General features: G+C 43.3%; 2 protein-coding genes across 4 annotated transcripts in view; both read right to left on the reverse strand.

Moving 5' to 3' along the window:
* Positions 1 to 1,337: 1,337 nt before the first annotated feature.
* On the reverse strand, positions 1,338 to 3,327 carry pet100 (PET100 cytochrome c oxidase chaperone). Its single transcript, XM_080723709.1, has 4 exons — positions 3,250 to 3,327; positions 2,927 to 3,013; positions 2,690 to 2,722; positions 1,338 to 1,860 (listed from the first exon to the last, which is right to left on the reverse strand). Exons 1-4 carry the CDS (start codon positions 3,277 to 3,279, stop codon positions 1,777 to 1,779), a joined length of 234 nt encoding a protein of 77 aa, XP_080579835.1. The 5' UTR covers positions 3,280 to 3,327; the 3' UTR covers positions 1,338 to 1,776.
* Positions 3,328 to 5,593: 2,266 nt separating this feature from the next.
* The window catches only part of brd4 (bromodomain containing 4), a 41,435-nt gene continuing 33,157 nt past the window's right edge, over positions 5,594 to 13,871 (reverse strand). The window contains exons 9-19 of one of the 3 annotated variants that reach the window (XM_080724507.1): positions 13,561 to 13,790; positions 13,059 to 13,390; positions 12,830 to 12,928; positions 12,223 to 12,615; positions 11,125 to 11,961; positions 10,912 to 11,018; positions 10,279 to 10,426; positions 10,042 to 10,172; positions 9,537 to 9,742; positions 8,749 to 8,995; positions 5,594 to 8,474 (exon numbers count right to left, since the gene is read on the reverse strand). In XM_080724507.1, the coding sequence (XP_080580633.1) occupies positions 8,406 to 8,474; positions 8,749 to 8,995; positions 9,537 to 9,742; positions 10,042 to 10,172; positions 10,279 to 10,426; positions 10,912 to 11,018; positions 11,125 to 11,961; positions 12,223 to 12,615; positions 12,830 to 12,928; positions 13,059 to 13,390; positions 13,561 to 13,790 (2,799 nt within the window). In that variant the 3' untranslated portion in view covers positions 5,594 to 8,405. Of the gene's footprint in view, positions 8,475 to 8,748; positions 8,996 to 9,536; positions 9,743 to 10,041; positions 10,173 to 10,278; positions 10,430 to 10,911; positions 11,019 to 11,124; positions 11,962 to 12,222; positions 12,616 to 12,829; positions 12,929 to 13,058; positions 13,391 to 13,560; positions 13,791 to 13,871 lie in introns of all 3 variants that reach the window. The other 2 variants (XM_080724508.1, XM_080724506.1) reach the window with 2 other exon arrangements.

Here is a 13,871-nt window from a genome sequence, read left to right on the forward strand (position 1 = left end):
AAAGAGTCAAGACCTCTTGCTCTTGTACCAAAACAAATGTTTGTCACATACTTTTTTCAAGGTAGATACTTTTGGCTTTATATTGCTTTTAGACTTTACATTTTATGTAGGGCAACATGGAAATCATTGCAGTTTTATCAATGAAAAGCCAGTCAGTTGAATAGATACCGGTCGTCAGTTGTTGCTTAAAACTGCTTCATTAAGTCTGTCTTCATTTCCTCATGAGGGCCGGTGTCTTCACTGAGGCACACAAGGCTTCAAAGTAGGCTAATATGAAGCAACAATGAATGATCATTGTAAAATACTATAATGTGCTTACGCAATACTAAATGTAGAATTACCCAGTCCATTACTAAATGTAACATTCATCCTAAGATGAATAACGTTATGAAAGCCACTTGTTTGACATCACCATGAAGTGGAAATACAATTTATTTCAAAAAATATATACCTGACCTTGCAGAATGACAATCTCTACAGAATAGATACACTTCTTTGAAATTCTAGTTGTAGATGTTACGATTTGGCATTCAAAATGTTTTATAGACAGAAGTTACTTTTAACCAAAAAGTAAAAAAATCACCTCTTGATTTATTTATGACTGATCACCTCTCCTCACAAAAACATCCAGCTAGGGAGCTCCAGAATGAAATATTGTCATTTATTTTTCCAAGTCATGGGAACCTACGTCATGTCCACGACTTAAAAAAATAAACACTTTTTCCACTTCTGGCGCTCCATAGTATCTAAGCACTGTACAAATCTGTAGGCGATCTACGAACCTGCCTGCCCTAATCTTCTCAATATCCTCCACATAACTTTTATCCCGTTGAATGTTGTCATCTGATGACATGAAATGGCACACATACATACATATATATTTTGGAAGGAAATCATGTCACGGTTGTGTTTGTTTTGATAAACAGATCCTTTGAAATGCAATGATTAAGTAAGATCAAGCAAAGCAAACAACACATTTAATGAAAGACAAGCATTTATATGCTGCAGAGGAAAGTGCCCAATACAAAACATAATTTACAACACAATAATATATCTGATGCAATCAGATATTTTGGGGGACACCCACACGATTGCAGCCGAACAAAGCAAAACACCCACAGAGCTGAAATGTAAGCAGTCTCAGAGATTAAACTGAAACTCCTCCTCCCTGGAACACAAACACACGTCTGGGATGTGAACCTAGTTCTATTCAGTGTTTTCCAAAAATAGCAGATCTACAAGCTCGCAGCGCGGCACTCGGTGCCGCGCTGTGAGCTTGTATATCTGCTATTTTTCAATAGTTAAAGCATAAAATAATGGTTAAAGTGGTTCAAATCTAACGCGACTCGGGCGCGTTCCAGGTATTTGAGAGTTAAAATGTTCTTATTCATCTTGTGCCTTTTCTTTTATATTGTGTTGCACCGCAAAGTGCAGAATCTGCAGAAGTCTTCATGCTCCAGACCAGCATCAGTCCAGTGGCTGCCAGTCCAATCTCTGTTTTATCAGACGCTCCAGTGCGTTTCTCTGGGGACCTCCATTGTTACTTCCACAATGTTCAGGGTTGGGATTTCATTAAATTCCGTTCCCTTTGGTTCCGATTCCGGGACCAAAGGGACCCAAGTTCGCAGCCCTCCGGTATAGTAATTGTATAGCAGACATGAAGTCCACATGTCATACACCATACCAGCTCTGACAGTGTGATGAAACCAGTTCCTGAATGTTGGATCCGGTTCCCCCGGTTCCTCCGGTTCCGGATCCCAACCCTAAATGTAATCCTCAGTTCTCAGACTCCATTTCTTTTAACATCCGCTGCTCCTTGCGACGTCGCATTCGCTCTTTGAAGTCCGCTAGCTCTTGCCTCTGCAACAAAGATGACGTAATCTTAATCAACTAACCTATGAAGCAACAGATAAAATAAAAAATAAATGGACAACAAAAAAGTTCAGGAATTTGAAATACACCCTGTAGTTGTATAACCCGTCATTTATGGAGGGAGCGGGGCAACAAATAAATACATAGACATAATTTAAAAAAGTCATGAGTCATGAAAAATCTCGAACACCTACACATTGGTTTTTATAGGGTCCAAGGCTTACATCATTATTGCGACCGTAGATCGCAAGTTTAGTATGTGAACGTCCGGTCACAGCTTGTCCGTATGTATGTGTCTCTGTCAGGCCTGACACTGTGGTTCTATGGGTTTGTCGCTCTGACATCATGCTCTGGCTTCACTGTGATGTCACACCAACAGAATCCCTTTTATGCCCATATATGGAGTTTCCTGATGTCATCAATATTAAGCCCATATCTAACAAGACTTCATATGGGAATGACCATATATGGAGCCCATATAGGCCACATACCAGATACCACACTAACGGCTGGTTCTACAGACAGTGATCTGCATGTATGGGCATAAAAGGGAATGATGTCAGATGTCATAGACATCATAGGACTTTCGTCTTTCGCATAACGCATAACTGAGTAAGCATGTGTCAATAGCAGCATAACTCCATATACAGTACATGGATCTCCATGGGTACCAGGGGACTCCATATATGGGTAACTAACTGGTCGATATACAGTACATCACTGGCAAGAATTGGCGCGACGTCGCATGTCGCCCTGAGGCGTCTTATTGGTTTATTCATTATGAATTTTAAAAGGAAAGAATGGCCAATGAACTTACATTCGTGTTCTCATCAGGAGGGAATATTTCCCTCTGGACGTCATAACATCACCACAGAGAGAGACAGACACACAAGACAATACATGGAGAGAGAGAGATTTGTTAATTAAAATAATAAACAGTAGGGTAATACACATGTTATACACAAGCTCTAATACTGGTATAAGCAACCTAATCTAAAAACCATTGTGTTGCCAGGAAGGCCAATGGAATGACATGAACTGAATGAATTCCGACCTTTCTCTTCACTATGTATTCTTCAAAGTATTCAGCTTGATTTGAGATCCAGAACATGGCAACTGGAAAGGTCAGATACAGCATCATCTGTTGAGAAAGAAACATGGTAATGATAACTTAGTTACATCACAACCTGGGAATCGGAATCAATCTGCTCTTGGGATTCGTTACATCATGACCATGGCTAGCTAAGGCTAATGGCTAGTTCAAGTGGAAATACACTATTGTATTCCCTGTCGATTAAAATCTAAAAGATGTACTAACAACGCACAATACTTCTATCAGAAACCATCATAATCTAACCATCTATTATTCCCACTTACTCGAAACACCTCTAATTTAACACCTGCCATGATGTTCACAACATAGAGCTTGGTTCAGTTCAGTTGACAACCTTCACGCTACTTCCGGATTAACTTCACCAGAATCTTGCGTCATCATGAAAAGGACCAATCACGGACAAGCTACAAGGAAAAGGCACACACTGAAGTGAAGTTGTTTACAAAATGATAAAAATTATGATAAAGACTTTGAAAAACACTGTGCCCACATAAAAGCTACCTGGGAACCTGTTTGTTATTATTATTCATATTATTAATATTAATATCATTTTTACTAATAATCTTTCATTGAAAATCTCCAGAGAGGTTAAATAAAATGTAACCAATAGTCTCTGAAGTGGCCCCAAGGACCAACAGCTGTTCTAAGAACCCTTTACATCTCTAGGTCTTGTAATGTTAGCAGTCTGCTCTTCTGCAAACTGGAGCTGCACTGAATCTAATCCTGATGATCACAGAGGCCACATTCACCCACCGAGGCCACGTCATCTTCTTCAATGGGGAACATTCTGGAGCCATGCCATGGATCAATGTGGGTTCACAGAATCAAATTTGGTCTACATGTAAAAATGGAATGGAACTGGGGTGGAACGCTCACATAAAAAAATCTTGTGCAAAATCAATTTTAATGGGAACATTTTGTATGTTTTGATTCCAAGATGCGCCAATCCTGGATCAGACAACGTAGATTCTAGTCAATCTAGTGGAAACAACTATATAGACAGGAGGACCAGGGCTGGTTCCAGGATTCTGATGGCCCTAAACTAGATTTCTTTTGGTGGCCCCCCAAAACCAGGGGTGAAAGTGGCTTGATGTTCTTGCTGGAACTCCCGGAGATGAAAATCAGGGACACCTCTTGGCCGCGGTTGAATAAAAACCATGAAATATGAAAATGAATGATAGTGATACACAGATAAGCCCTAATCATTTTGATAGTTTAATCTGTTAAAAAGCCTGTCAAAAGAACCTACAGTAACAAGTTCACACAGTGTTACTTGCATAATATCCTATGTAAACCACACTTCACACCCAAATATGTCTGAGAAACTCTAACATTTCCTTCTGCTGTGTGTTTTTAAAAGTGTTGCATAGCAAGTAGCCTACTGAAAACTTAATTTGATATTTTCGTGCCCTCTGGTTTTAACAAGAAACATGGAGACTGCCATGCTCAACTAAAACATTTTCAGACTTATCAGGATGAGAAAACAAAGAGACCTAACCTACAGACATTGTATTGAATGAAAGCAGGGTGGAGAGCAACTGTGGTTCAACAAGACAGACAATGACTTCTTTATTATGCATTTGTAATTATGTATTTACATATTTTTATAGGATATTTGTATGTTTCTTATATGGACTCCAGGAAAGTTATAGCTGTCGCTCCAACGTCAGCTAATGGGGATCCATTAAATCCCCTACAATATGTGCACCTGATGGAGGCAATGCATGCTACACAGGTTAAACTGCATGCTACACAGGGACTAGGGAGTCAGTCGCTGCCAAAGAAATTAGTGCTGAATTGTCAAATGTCATGAAAGCTGTGAAGAACACACTGCTCTACTTCACCATTCTGGGGCTTGATGGATTTTACATTGTCACACATTTTTTAATTATGTATCTAGTCAGGAGTTTTTACTTCTCCAAATTAACTGCACAGAGCTGTCTGACAATTTCATTGACGAAGTCTGGGTTGTGAGCTGCACAGGGTTGTGAGCTGCACAGAATGTTAAGGTTCCATGCAAGGCTATACAATGCAAGCACCATTCATGTGTCTGAATGACAGAATGGAAAGCATTCTTGGGGTCTCTGCTTCATCTCTCTATCAGCTAAGGGGTCCTTGGCAGGAAAAACATCGAAGACCCCTGATTTACATAAAAGCAGAAATACTTCATCCGAACAGGTGCGCAAACCTACTGTATATCCAGGGCCAAAAATCTTTGGGGGGTCAAACTCCCCAAAATGCATAGAAAACTGCATTTTAGCAGTTATACCCAAAACTCCCAGCACAACCAGATGTGGCCCCCTAGTGTTTGTGGCCCTAAGCGACCACTTATATTGCTTATAGCAGAAACCAGCCCTGAGGAGGACAATATGAAACGATTAGTTTTATAAACAGATTTATGAACATTCACATAGATCGGGTGCCAATTCCCTTGATCAATACATCTTTCAATGTCTTAAAAACTGGTCCGGCAGCAGCTGATGGATCATCAATCCTTATCTTTTGGATACATGAATAAAAACAATACCAACAATATTTATTTCATTTTTTTATTTTCTATAAAAGAGATGAGTTTATTCAATGATCATAACAGATTGAAGACCTCGATAGACCACTCACATACCAAACAATAATCGAGGAAAATGTCTGAACACAACCCCCCTCCCAAAAAAAAAAAGTGTAACAAAATAAAATACCTGAATAAAGCAAACTCTGGGCTGAGCTGCAGGTCAGCACATTCTCTGTAGAACCCATGGCACATTACATGTCCAACACTTATTGTGAAAAAATAAACAAAGGCATAACCCATTTAAGCCTAAATTGTACTTTGTCATACGACAGTGTACGACGGAGCATAAATTAGGTATTATATGCAAAGTGTTGATTGACAAATAGTATTTTCAGTTGAAAATACATAACTTTTGTCAAGCTGTCACATTGCTGTAACGCGTTGCTTTTTTTCGGTTGAAAATCATATTTTTGTTGCACAGCACTTTTCGCCGAAGCATAAATCAGGCTTTAAAGGAATGAAGTTTTTCTCTTTAACCCCTTATTTCTTTTTTTTTTTTTTAAACCATTCTAATAATAAAAATTATATATATTCATATATGGTGGACTTCATAGAAATAAAAAGGTGACGTAAGCAGAGAAACAAGTTCTCCTGAAGCATCATTTAATCTCCTCACCAACCGAATGCTTATCTACAATGGGGAACATGTCTCCCTGCACCACAAACAAAAAACACAAACTTACAGTCGCACAGCCATCCAAATATACACATTCACACACCTAGATTTACACACAAATGCTGGGTCCCTAGACTTACACACAAATGCTAATGTGGCAATGCGGAAACAGATCTACCTAAAATTGCATGATTGAACAAAATGAAAAAGTAGTTGTCAAGTGTGTACACTCATAGAAGTCCAGCTAAAACTAAATTTAAAACCTGATTATGGATAATGGGTAAAATATAAAATGTTGACTTTCCTTTGTACACAAACTTCCAAAAATCTCCCTCCCCATCAAATATTACACCACCCCTTCCTACCCCAAGTGTAATAAGTCACCTAGAATCGCAATACAATACAGGCACTGGAGAAAACACCATAACAGACAAGTCAAGAGGATGCGTTTAAAGTTAGATTTCAATAATCCCCAATCCTAACAATGTCTCATAACAGAATCAGAACTCGCATCCACTATTATCGAAATAACAATGATATAAATCAAGACTTTTTGTTTTTTTAATGTTTTCATTTTTATAACTTCTGTCAGTTTTTTTAATCCTTGCACTATCAACGGCGCGCCCTCAATAAATTAGGAAAATGTGTTGTAAAGACTAATCGAGTACTCATTGCCTCATCCCAATCCCTGCAACAAGTACGGAAAACTATACTGGAAGTGTCTCTGTTAACAGGGAAATTAAGTTGTTCAGTGTTTTATCTCCTTGATTGTTCTCACCTCTTTGCATATTGCTATTAAATCAAGACAGTTAACCACTTAAACCCTGTCTACTTAGTTGACTGGGGTCCCCCAGGGCTCAATACCGGATCCTCTAGCATTTCCCACTCCACCAAATCTCTAGATCCTAGATCTTCTATTTTCGCCGAATGTTCGACCCCCAGAATTGCGATGCCTAGGGTTCAAGTGGTCATGTCAGCTCCGAGCAGAATAAATTCCTCGCCAATTGAGGGAACAAAGGACAAGGAGCGTGTCACCTTTTTCATTTAAATAAACAGGTTCAGTAGTGTGAGATGGGTGCTGGTTGCAAAGAGGCCAATGAAAGAAGTGTTCCCACCGCCAGGTGTAATACACATAATGGTGTTACTGTCATTATGAAACCATACATCTAACTCAAGCTCAGAAACAGCTGGACTCCCCCTCCCCACACTCTCCACCAGCAAGATCCTGCTCTTTCACACAAACAGACAAGGTAATACAAAAAACTTCAAATGATTCTGTTTTTGATAAATACTTGCTGGAATAACAATAATGCATATATTAGGGGAGTTTTTGCTAGCTACCTACATGTTTTGGGACCAGGACCTTTTTTTTTAAGCATAAAAAGATAATGGATAGTTTGGCATAGACATTGGTGGCGGAGTGTATTGGTGAGAAGATAAAAACGAAACAAAAAAAGATCCAAAATAAACAGTTATAGTATTATAAGAAAATACTTCTTTCAGTAGATCCTACGTGATGAAAAAGATCTGCACTGCTCCCACTCCTGGTTTTAACGGTTGTTATTGGTTTGCTCATGTCTGCCCAGGCCACAGAACATAATGTCTGTATAGGAAATAGTGTGTAAGGCAAACTGTACCTTCTCTGCAGAGAAATACGTTTTACAGTATGGAAGTTTTTTTTTTTGTTTTCCTCTTTTCTTCTTCTTATCCCTCTCATGGAACCCACCCTTGTATGTGTTCAACGTACAACAAAACAAAACAAACAACAGAACAGAACATAAAAAGACCAGTCTTCTTTACCACCTCAGACATCTGGCAGTTTCACAACACCTCTGCAGTCCGTCAGTACTTTTTCAGAGCATTTCATAGTTGTTGGGACGTCTTTTTCCTTTTACAATTATTGTTCGGCTTTGCTCCCGCACACGCCTTTTTAAGAGACATGTGACAACAGTATTTGTGTCAACAGGAGTCCTTTCTCTCTTGTTACAGTCAGTACATTGCTGTATTCCCTGGTCGCCATGTCCTTTTGGTCCACAGGGCTGGTAGCTGATGACCGCACGTGACTTCACTGTGGGCCAGTCCAGCTTTTTAATTCAGTCTCTGAGGGCCATGACATGTCTACATAAGACTCCTGTGTCCCTCTGTAGTACATGATCACTATCTCTTTTCAGAGGAAGATCCTGTCTTTTTTCTCTCTTTTTTTTTTGCAGTTAACGTTTCTGTTGAGTGCCACCTTAAAAGAGATTCTCTTCAAAGATAGCCATTAAGTCACTTTGGAAGTTCATGTCAATGGTTGCCGTCATCTGGGGAAGAAAAAGAGCAATGGGTTAAATGGGTTGAAATGACGCGAGAGAATGAAAACAAGAAACATCTTTGCCTAATTTGTACTCCGTCCTATGGACATGGCACTTGACAAAAATACATATTTCTGTCAAATGTTAGTGTAAATTAAGAGTCGTACATGAGTTCAGAGCCAGCTCATGACCTTTGTTGTGTTGTCTTTTTTGTGTATCTTTCCCAATTCTCTATAGAAGCTAACAAGATGAAAACATTAAAAGAAACACAGGGAAATCTCACCGCTTCTCTCCTCCTCCTCTCTTGCTCTCGGCGGCGTGCTAGCTCCCTCTGTTGGTCCAGTGCGCTCTGTGCTGAGGCCTGAGGTGGCGTGGGGGGCTGGGGCGGCTGCTGGACAGCGGCGGGTGGGGGCTCCTGCTGCTGCTGCGAAGGGGCCTGGATGTGCTGCTGCTGCTGCTCGTGCCGCCTACTGCGAGGTTCCTCGTGCAGCCTTCTGCTGGGCTCCATTACATCCTCCTCATCCCGACCCCTGGGAAGACAGAAAGGTGAATTAATACCCAGGTGAAATCAAAATGGTTACAGCCATACCGTCTCATACGTGTCTAGTGGATTACCAAGCTTGTTTAAGGACATGGTTTAGGACCCAAGCTTGTGATTGGCTGAACCGGAGGTAGGGAGCGCTCCATTGTAGTCACTTGGACCGCGGCAGAGGAGGTGAATAGAATGCGTTTATCGTGGGCATGCCCAGGCCGTAACGATTGCATTCACCACGGCTTTGTAACTCGCGCGGCAAGGTCCGCTGGCCTTCGCGCCGCTTGCAATGTCGTGGACAATAACTGACATCTAACTATTGTATTCTGACAGTAACCTGCCAACGCTGGCGAGCTGGCGAGCGCTCTACTCCTAAACATGCTTGGTAATCTGCTAGACGCGTCTCATACGGTCTGGACACAATGTCTTGCAAGTGTGCATAAGTGTTCAATAAATAGCAGACAATTTAATACAATTTAAAACTATACATCGTTTATATCACTCCAAAGACGGATTGCATAACATTTCCGCTGATTTACCGTAGTTTTTCTTGCTCTCGGCGGAGCCGGTCTTTCTCTGCCTGCTCTGCCTGGGCTTTCAGCGCCTTCTCCCGCTCTTCCTTCTCCCGGGCAGCACGGCGGAACTGCTCAAAGCTGTCATTGGAGGACTTCCCCGCAGATGAAGGGGCCGACGTGGACTTCTGTGCCAGGCTGGCCCATGAGCCCATGTTCTTTAGTTTCACGTCCTGTAACAAAAGAGACAGTAACAAGAGGAAGAGAGTTAATCATCATTGATCCATCCTGTATCACGTGTTGACTTAATCACAAAAGTGACTGCTTTGAATAGGCAAAAAGCAGTTGGTGGCAAATGTGGAGTAAAACAGTCACATCTAGAGTATGATAATATTTTATCTGAATATCGTGAAATTAATTGTTGCCAGTTCTAAATGTTTTAGTTTTTTTGCCTTGCCAGCAGTCGGTTTTAACTTTCAAATCAAGGTAACATAATACACTAATGTCTGGAAATCTGTTGACTAACACCCACCTGTACCTTTTTGGGGGCAACAGGCACCTTGGGCTCTTGTTTGAACTTCTCCTTGTCTTGCAGTAATGGGGATGGCCCAGTGGGCTCTGAGGAGCGGATGACAGGGCGGGAGGTGTCCATGGACTTCACATCTGCACAACACAAGCACACACAGTCTCAGCATCCTCCATAAACTCTTGACCACAGACTTTGTCACACAGAACAACAGAACAAACAGGAAGTAGTCTCGTTACTCACTCTGTTGGCCGTGGCCAGGTAGAGAGGACTTGTTGTCAGGATGTTTGTGATGGTCCGGTCTCATGGCAGGGTTGAAGGCTTCTCCTCTCATCACCGGTGTGGGGAGCGGCTTCTCCTCCTTCAACACAGCGTGACTTGGAGGGGGCCTCTGCTGCACATGGTAGCAAATGGTGATATATATTAGTTGTGGTTAAATCTCATGGCTCCGATTCTGAATAGGGTATACAGTCACAAGTGCCAAGTAACAGTAGAGTTTTCATTTTTGTGAAGTAGGCTCTGTTCTGTTAGAGACACGGCTTAGATCAATAGGATGATTTGAGTCAGGATGCAGCTCACAAAAACGGCAGCACTCTGGACACTTTCTGCTAATGTTAGAGCTAGGTTATGTAGTTACAAGAATATCAATTTGGTAACATTACTGTAGCTAACGGGATAGTTAACAATGTGTCCACCCAGAGAACAACCTGTCTCTGAGCCTGGTCTTTCAAGACTCACTCTGTACTGTGACAGAAAATGGATTGCTCCAGATACGTGCTGCATTTTGTTGACACCGACAATACATCCTCATTCGCTTAGGGCAGCCTCCTGCTGCTATTTGTTTCACTCATCAGATCGCAAAGAAAAGTTACTCACCTTTTTAGGTTGCATGATCTGAGGTGGAGACTGGTGACTGACAGGTGGGTACTGGGGTAGCTGTGGGGAGTGCATCATGAGAGGGGAAGGGTTCTCCCTCATGTGACCTGTAAATCAGAAATAAAGTCCTTAACACTACAGCCCGCTTCATCCACAGCACAGTGAATGCTACAAATAATTATAAGGCCATTATTTTAAAATAAATGAACTTACCAGTGTTATAAGGATCAGGTTTGATCTGGCGTGGGGAGGGTTGCTGCGGCTGGATAATGTGCTGTGCTTTGGTGGTGGGCAGGGTTACCTTGTGTTGCGTGGCCTGGGACTGAGCGGTCTGACCTGGGCCATGCTGGTAACCCATCTGCTGTGTGTGTTGCATATGGCGGGCTGGGTTCGAGTGCATCGGTTGGGGCGGGGCTTGATGTGACGGGGCAGGCTGAGCCTGAGACTGGGCCGAGAGTTGGGGAGGAGGCAGGGAGGTCTGAGCGGATAACTGAGACTGCACTTGGACAGACTGCAAGAGAGGAGCCTGGCTTGGTTGCGGCTGCTGCTGTTGCGGCTGTTGTTGGTGTTGATGTTGTTGCTGTTGCTGCTGATGCTGCTGCTGACGTGCCTGGGCCTGGAGAGTCTGCATGAGTTGTTGGGACTGCTGGGTCGGATGGGACTGGCGGCCTTGGAGCTGCTGCAGGTAGAGCTGTACTTGGCTTAGGGGCAACGCGGGTCCCGGCTCCTCGTCCTCCTCCAGCAGTATCTGGGGTGGCTGGGAGGAGAGCAAGCCCTGGGGGGTAAGTGTTGGAGGGGACAGAGGCCGAGGCGGGCGTACAGGCTGAGGAGGGTGGATCAAGTGAGAGGGAAGCTGATGCTGTGGAGGGCCTGATGGCTGGGGCTGCAGCTGCTGTTGGATTTGTGGCGGAAGCTGCTGCTGCTGCTGCTGCTGCTGCTGCTGCTGAGGTGGTGGAGGCGGTGCTGGCTGCTGCTGGGGGGGCTTGGGAGGTAGCGCTGCAGCCTTGTGGCTGGGCCGAGAAGGCTGCTGGGGCAGGGCGTTGTGCAAGGCTAAAGTGTGGTCAAAGAAAGATGGGGAATGAAAAAGAAGAAGTCGATCAACAACTAGAAAGACTGCCCTCAATAGTGTGCATACCCTCAAATACTATGCAATTGTCCACATATATGCTTTTAAACCCCCAAAAATATATAATTCACACCAAGTTTTATTAATATCCAACCATCCACATCTAGTTATTATGGTAATGGTTGGGATATAGGAAAAACATAACCCCTATTTAAATGATTACTTACAAATCTGTAGAGCCCTACCTGGAGAAGGGAGGACAGGGTTGAGGAAGGGGTGAGTCTCCGGAGACACTGGCACAGCGGCAGGGTGAGCGTTGAGTGGGTGAGGGGGTGCAGGTGAGGAGGCGTTGCCAGCATGGTGGGGCAGATGCATGAGGGGCGGGCCAAAGTGCGTCGTCAGGGAGTCAAAGCTGTTCTCCAGCATCTGGGAAGACTCCAGAGGTGCTACAGGGGGAGCAATGAAGGCTGTGGGGGGAGGCTGATGCTGCTGCTTCAGCTGGATGCCAGGATGGAGACCCTGTGCCTGGGAGCGAGGCCCAGCCTGCGCTGGAGGACCGCCCTGAACGTGAGTTGGATGGGTTTTCCTCCCTTCCTTCACAGACTGGCCTTTCTTCTTCTGTTGTTTTGGGGCCACTCCTAAAAGGAAGAACAATTTAGTTACCCGTTTCGCTCATTATTAATTCTGAGGTCTCCACTGGTCAAAGAACCACTGGCTGCTGGCGAGTTTTAAAATTAATTCTAGGCTTTCACTTTCAGTTTTTATAATGGTTGTTGTTGTTTTACCTTGTTGCACTCTATTTTATTCTGTACTTTGTACATTGTTTTTCAGTTTATGATTATTATGCCTTACCCGTCTCCTCACGCTCACTGTCTGAGCTGGAGCCAGTGCTTTCTGAGGAGGACCCAGCCTTTTTGGAGGAAGTCATGGTCTCCATCGGCTTGTCAACAACTGCAGACAGGAAAGAGCAACATATGATCATGTACCATGTTCAGGCTGAAATAATAGCATAAAAGAACAAAATGAACACCTAGGCGAGAGACCAGTTCTAATAGATCATTCTCTCTCTACGGTTACCCACCAGGAGCCTTCTTCTTCTTGCGGAGGCAGGACGACACGTATCTCTCCAGTTCGCGCAGAGTTGAAGGCTTCAGCGTCTCGAAGTCGATCTCGATCTCATCAGGGTTGGTGTTTTTGAGCGAAGGCTCTCGGGACTGGATGATGTGCACGACTCGCCCCAGCTTGTTTCCAGGAAGCTTGTTAATGTCTAGGCTTAGCTGTCTCTTCTCCTCGTACGACATTGGCTTGCACTTTTCCCCCGAGGCCGACGACCCAGCCGCCCCAAGGTCATCCTCCAGGCTGGGAACAGACTGTATGTTCACCGGATGGTTGTTTTTCACCACGTCCTTTTTGCTATGGGGTCAGAAAATGCAAACATAGCTTTAACAGATTGTAGAGAAAATACATTGTTTTTGTAATTAACAGACAAATGAACAGGAGCATCCATCATGGAACCTCAGGGCATTGTACAGAAGTCCTACTTCTGCATTGAGGTGTTTGTTGGGTAATATGAATTGACTAACCTAGACTTCTTCTTGGGAACAACTTCCTTGTTGGCATTGTTATTGTTCTTTGTCTTCTTAGGGAGATGGGACACCGATGTGGGATCCAGGTTCTCATCTACCGGGCAAGGCATTGCTCCTTTCTTCTTATGCTTGTCCTTCTTTTTCTCTTTCTTCTCCTTCTCTTTTCTCTTTGGTTTGCTGGTTTGCGGCGTGGACAGTGCAGCAAGCTGCTCATGGACAGCCTTGAGCTGTGTCGAGAGAGGAGAAAAGGTGTCAGAAAAGGAATACAAAACTGGACGACACTATGCTCACTGACCTAGGTGGGTAGT

The sequence above is a fragment of the Nannobrachium achirus genome (genome assembly GCF_963921795.1).
Source record: "Nannobrachium achirus genome assembly, chromosome: 4".
Classification (NCBI taxonomy): Eukaryota; Metazoa; Chordata; class Actinopteri; order Myctophiformes; family Myctophidae; genus Nannobrachium; species Nannobrachium achirus.

Excerpts from the sequence above, each read along its gene's own strand:
- pet100 (XM_080723709.1), bottom strand. The coding sequence starts at position 3,279 with ATGGCAGGTGTTAAATTAGAGGTGTTTCGA. Across the intron at positions 3,014-3,249 it reads TTAAATTAGAGGTGTTTCGA|ATGATGCTGTATCTGACCTT; the intron begins GTAAGTGGGAAT and ends CTTTCTCAACAG. Across the intron at positions 2,723-2,926 it reads AATACATAGTGAAGAGAAAG|AGGGAAATATTCCCTCCTGA; the intron begins GTCGGAATTCAT and ends TATGACGTCCAG.